General features: G+C 51.8%; 1 protein-coding gene across 1 annotated transcript; it reads right to left on the reverse strand.

The window, feature by feature from the left end:
* Window positions 1-1,109: 1,109 nt before the first annotated feature.
* Window positions 1,110-2,914, reverse strand: LOC142580027 (kinesin-like protein KIF18A). Its single transcript, XM_075690781.1, has one exon. The coding sequence runs from the start codon at window positions 2,912-2,914 to the stop codon at window positions 1,553-1,555; it is 1,362 nt and encodes a 453-aa protein (XP_075546896.1). The 3' UTR covers window positions 1,110-1,552.
* Between the last annotated feature and the right edge of the window lie 405 nt (window positions 2,915-3,319).

Here is a 3,319-nt window from a genome sequence, read left to right on the forward strand (position 1 = left end):
CATCCGCGGTGCCAGTCGCCCATTTAGAGAGAGAGAGAGAGAGATGCAAATGAGAGAAAGGCAAGGAGGTTAACTAGCGTTAAAACCTCCTGTTTGCTACCCTGCACTAGGGGAAGGGAAAGGGGAAGTAAAGACGGAAAGAAGAGCGTGACAAGAATAAAAGCCTGAGAAAAAAAATATGAGAAAGGATGGAATGGGGTCATTATAGTCTTTCTAATAGGCCACTGTAGCGTAAAGAGGTCAACCAAGCCTTGGCCGACTTTCGCTGCGACTACAGTTCAAGTTGGCATTCCAAAACGTTTAAGCTATCATTGTTCAGCTAGGGGAAATACAATCGTTGTCGGCGAGGGACAAACTTAGGTTCGGTAGGCATCGTGCAAGATGCATTATAGCATGCTCTAGAGCTTCCAGTTGTTCCACTCTCTTGCCGACAGCGATTGTCTATTGCCCACGCTTAAGCCCGCAGCCTATTTTCGGCAAGCGTGGAGAACCCATTTTTCTTATCAAATCAAATCATGGGGTTCGATATATTAGAAGCAACACAAGGACCGCAGTGTGGGACTCCAGATCAATTTGGACCACCTGGGATTCTTTAATCTATAAGTACTGAAGCGTGTTTGCATTTTGCCCCTATCAAAACGCGGCTGTCGCGCTGTGAATAAAACCTTCGACCTAGCACACAGCAGCTACCACTCCCTTTGTCACTGGGCTACCACAGCGGATCTTTTTCATTAGGGGTCACGATGATTGTGTTAATGGTCCACAAGTTTGTCAGCTACCCCTGCTACATGGGTTAGCCCAAGATTCCGACTACACGAAGTTTCACTTTGCGTCATCGCATTCGCCAAATCTTTGCCCTCAGTGATGGTTTATGACTGTTGCACAGCAGTGCACGCAACAACGCTTCCCTCGAGAAGTATTGTTCTTTATGACTCGAACTTTCCTATCGCACCTAAAATGCACAGTTAATTTGAGCGTAAGTTGCTAAAGTGATAGACACGCACGAAGACGGGTGATTCGAGTTTTCATAGATATATTATTTATAAATCAATTATTACGATTCAACGAAATGACCAAAAAGTTTTATCGAAGACGTGTCCAGAGCCGCACTGATGTTCTCCGAATAAGTCCCGAGCGGGTCGAAAATGCTGCCTTGCATGCGTGTTGTTCAGCGCAGATCACTATGCGACCCACAACAAGCTGGGCTCGAGCGCTAGAGAGATTCCGAGACTGGGCCCATCTCCGTGATGCACGACAGGATGGGAGTTGTGGACAGGGCGTCTTTACACCTCGACGGACCACTGCCGCTACCGCTGCGGTCTTCCGAGCTCGCAGCAGGGCGACTTGACTACCAGATCGTCTTCGAGCTCTCGCACCTCAGCCTCGACTACAGCCGTCCACCTTTCTACCTTCTCGAGCTTATGCTAAAGCCTTCCACCTTCTCTTTTCACTTCTCTAAGAGCGCGCTATCTGTGCATAGACATGCGCACGTTCACATTGAGCACATTCTTCTTGGCCCGCAGCTCGATCTTCATGGCCCGCTCAGCATATACTACTGGGTGTTGTACGTTTCCGTGGAGCTGAGGTTCAGCGCCGTCGCTGTCCCAATCGTTAGGATTTTGCACGAGGCACCCAGCGAGTCCTTGAGGATGTGGGTCAGCTTGGAGTCCTGGTACGGCACTTGCTGCGTCCAGTTCTTCGAGCAGGCGTCAATGCAGTTGCCGAGGGCCAGGAGCGTCAGGTTGAGCTTGGTACCCTCGCGCATCTGATCCTTTATGTTTCTACTGGCCGCAGCTGCGCCCTCCAAGCTGGCAAGGTCACTAGAGCACATCGAGGCGCGAATTTCTTTGCTCGTGCTCGTCACATATTCCGCCAGTGCGACGTAGCTCTGGAAGATGGCCTGCGACCATGCAGATTCAGCATTCGCATCGGTGACATGATGCGTCCGGCTCTTGTCTCCTCTCAAGAGCAGCTGGAGGAGGGTGCCAGCATCCTGCACCTTGTGTTTGGTGAGGTTCAATATGGGAATGGTCTTGGCCGGATCAAGGTACAACAGGTCTCGAACAACCTTGTTGTAGACTTCCAGATAGGCGACTGCTACGTCGCATGTCTCGCCCTCTGACCGGAGCTTGTCCACGCGTTGGTACAACTCGCTGGTTATGAAGGAGGCCACTCCGGGGCATTCCTCGGAACCCAGCGTTGCGAAAGTTTTGCTGGTGACCGTCGAAATGCGCGTGTATACAGAGCAATCGCACCCTTCAATGAGCATCGTCAGCGTGTCCTTGGTGGTGCTCTCAAACGCATACACATTGTATTTTGTTTCATCAAAGAACTGACGAAACATGAAGCCTTGGCCTTTATTGGGCTTGACGATATCCCCACGTGTCTGGTGTTCTTGAAATTGGAAAGACTCCGCCTCGGCCTTGGGGTCGAACACATGGCACCTGCCCTCCACAACCGGGACGATGCTGGCGATCTCAGAGCCACGATCGCTCAGTAGGCGCACGCGCACTGCCACGTTCGCCCGTGCCCATGGTGACGGCGGGTCTTTGTTCGATTGGCGACGTTTCAGGCCTGACGACTGCGCAGTCTCGTTAGAACGTCGGTTTGGCGGCACCATTGTAGATTCCTCCGTGGTAGCGTACCTCGATGTTGCAGGAGTCGGCCTGACCATGGACGCGGGCGTCATGACCACGCAGACGATGCTGGCGGTTTCAGAGTCACGATCGCTCGGCAGGCGCACAGGCACTGCTTGTGTCCAGGGTGACGGTGGATCCTTGTTCGAGCGGCGGCTTTTCGGGGCTGACGACTGCACGGTCTCCATATAGAACGCCTCTTGAGGTTTGGCGGCACCAGTGTAGATTCCTCCGTGGTAGAGTGCCTCGATGTTGAGGAATCCGGCTTGACCAAACATGCGAGCGTGATGATATAAGATGGCGATCATCCAGTCGGGCGCGAGCGCGTGCTCTACCACGCGTGCTCGGCTAACTTCGTCCTCCTGATCACCGTTGGAGCAGTGGCACTACAGACGGGCATCCCGACCCCGCCGTGCTTTTCAGGGTGGCAACGACCACATCGTTTGCTACTGTGTCGGTCGTGTTAGTGCACAGCGCACGGGTGACGCTCGGATATAAGGTTTCCAGAGCAAAGAAAAATATTTTGTGCACAGAACAATGCCAGTAAACTGAACAGGTCAACTTTATCATGTAAGGAGTTCAATTGTTGGCAGTGCTACAATTTTACAAAATTTTGAAACAATAGAATTAATTTTTTCAGTGCATATATAAGGAATCCTCGTACGCACATGCAGTCCACAGCT

The sequence above is a fragment of the Dermacentor variabilis genome, chromosome 1, assembly GCF_050947875.1.
Source record: "Dermacentor variabilis isolate Ectoservices chromosome 1, ASM5094787v1, whole genome shotgun sequence".
NCBI lineage: Eukaryota > Metazoa > Arthropoda > Arachnida > Ixodida > Ixodidae > Dermacentor > Dermacentor variabilis.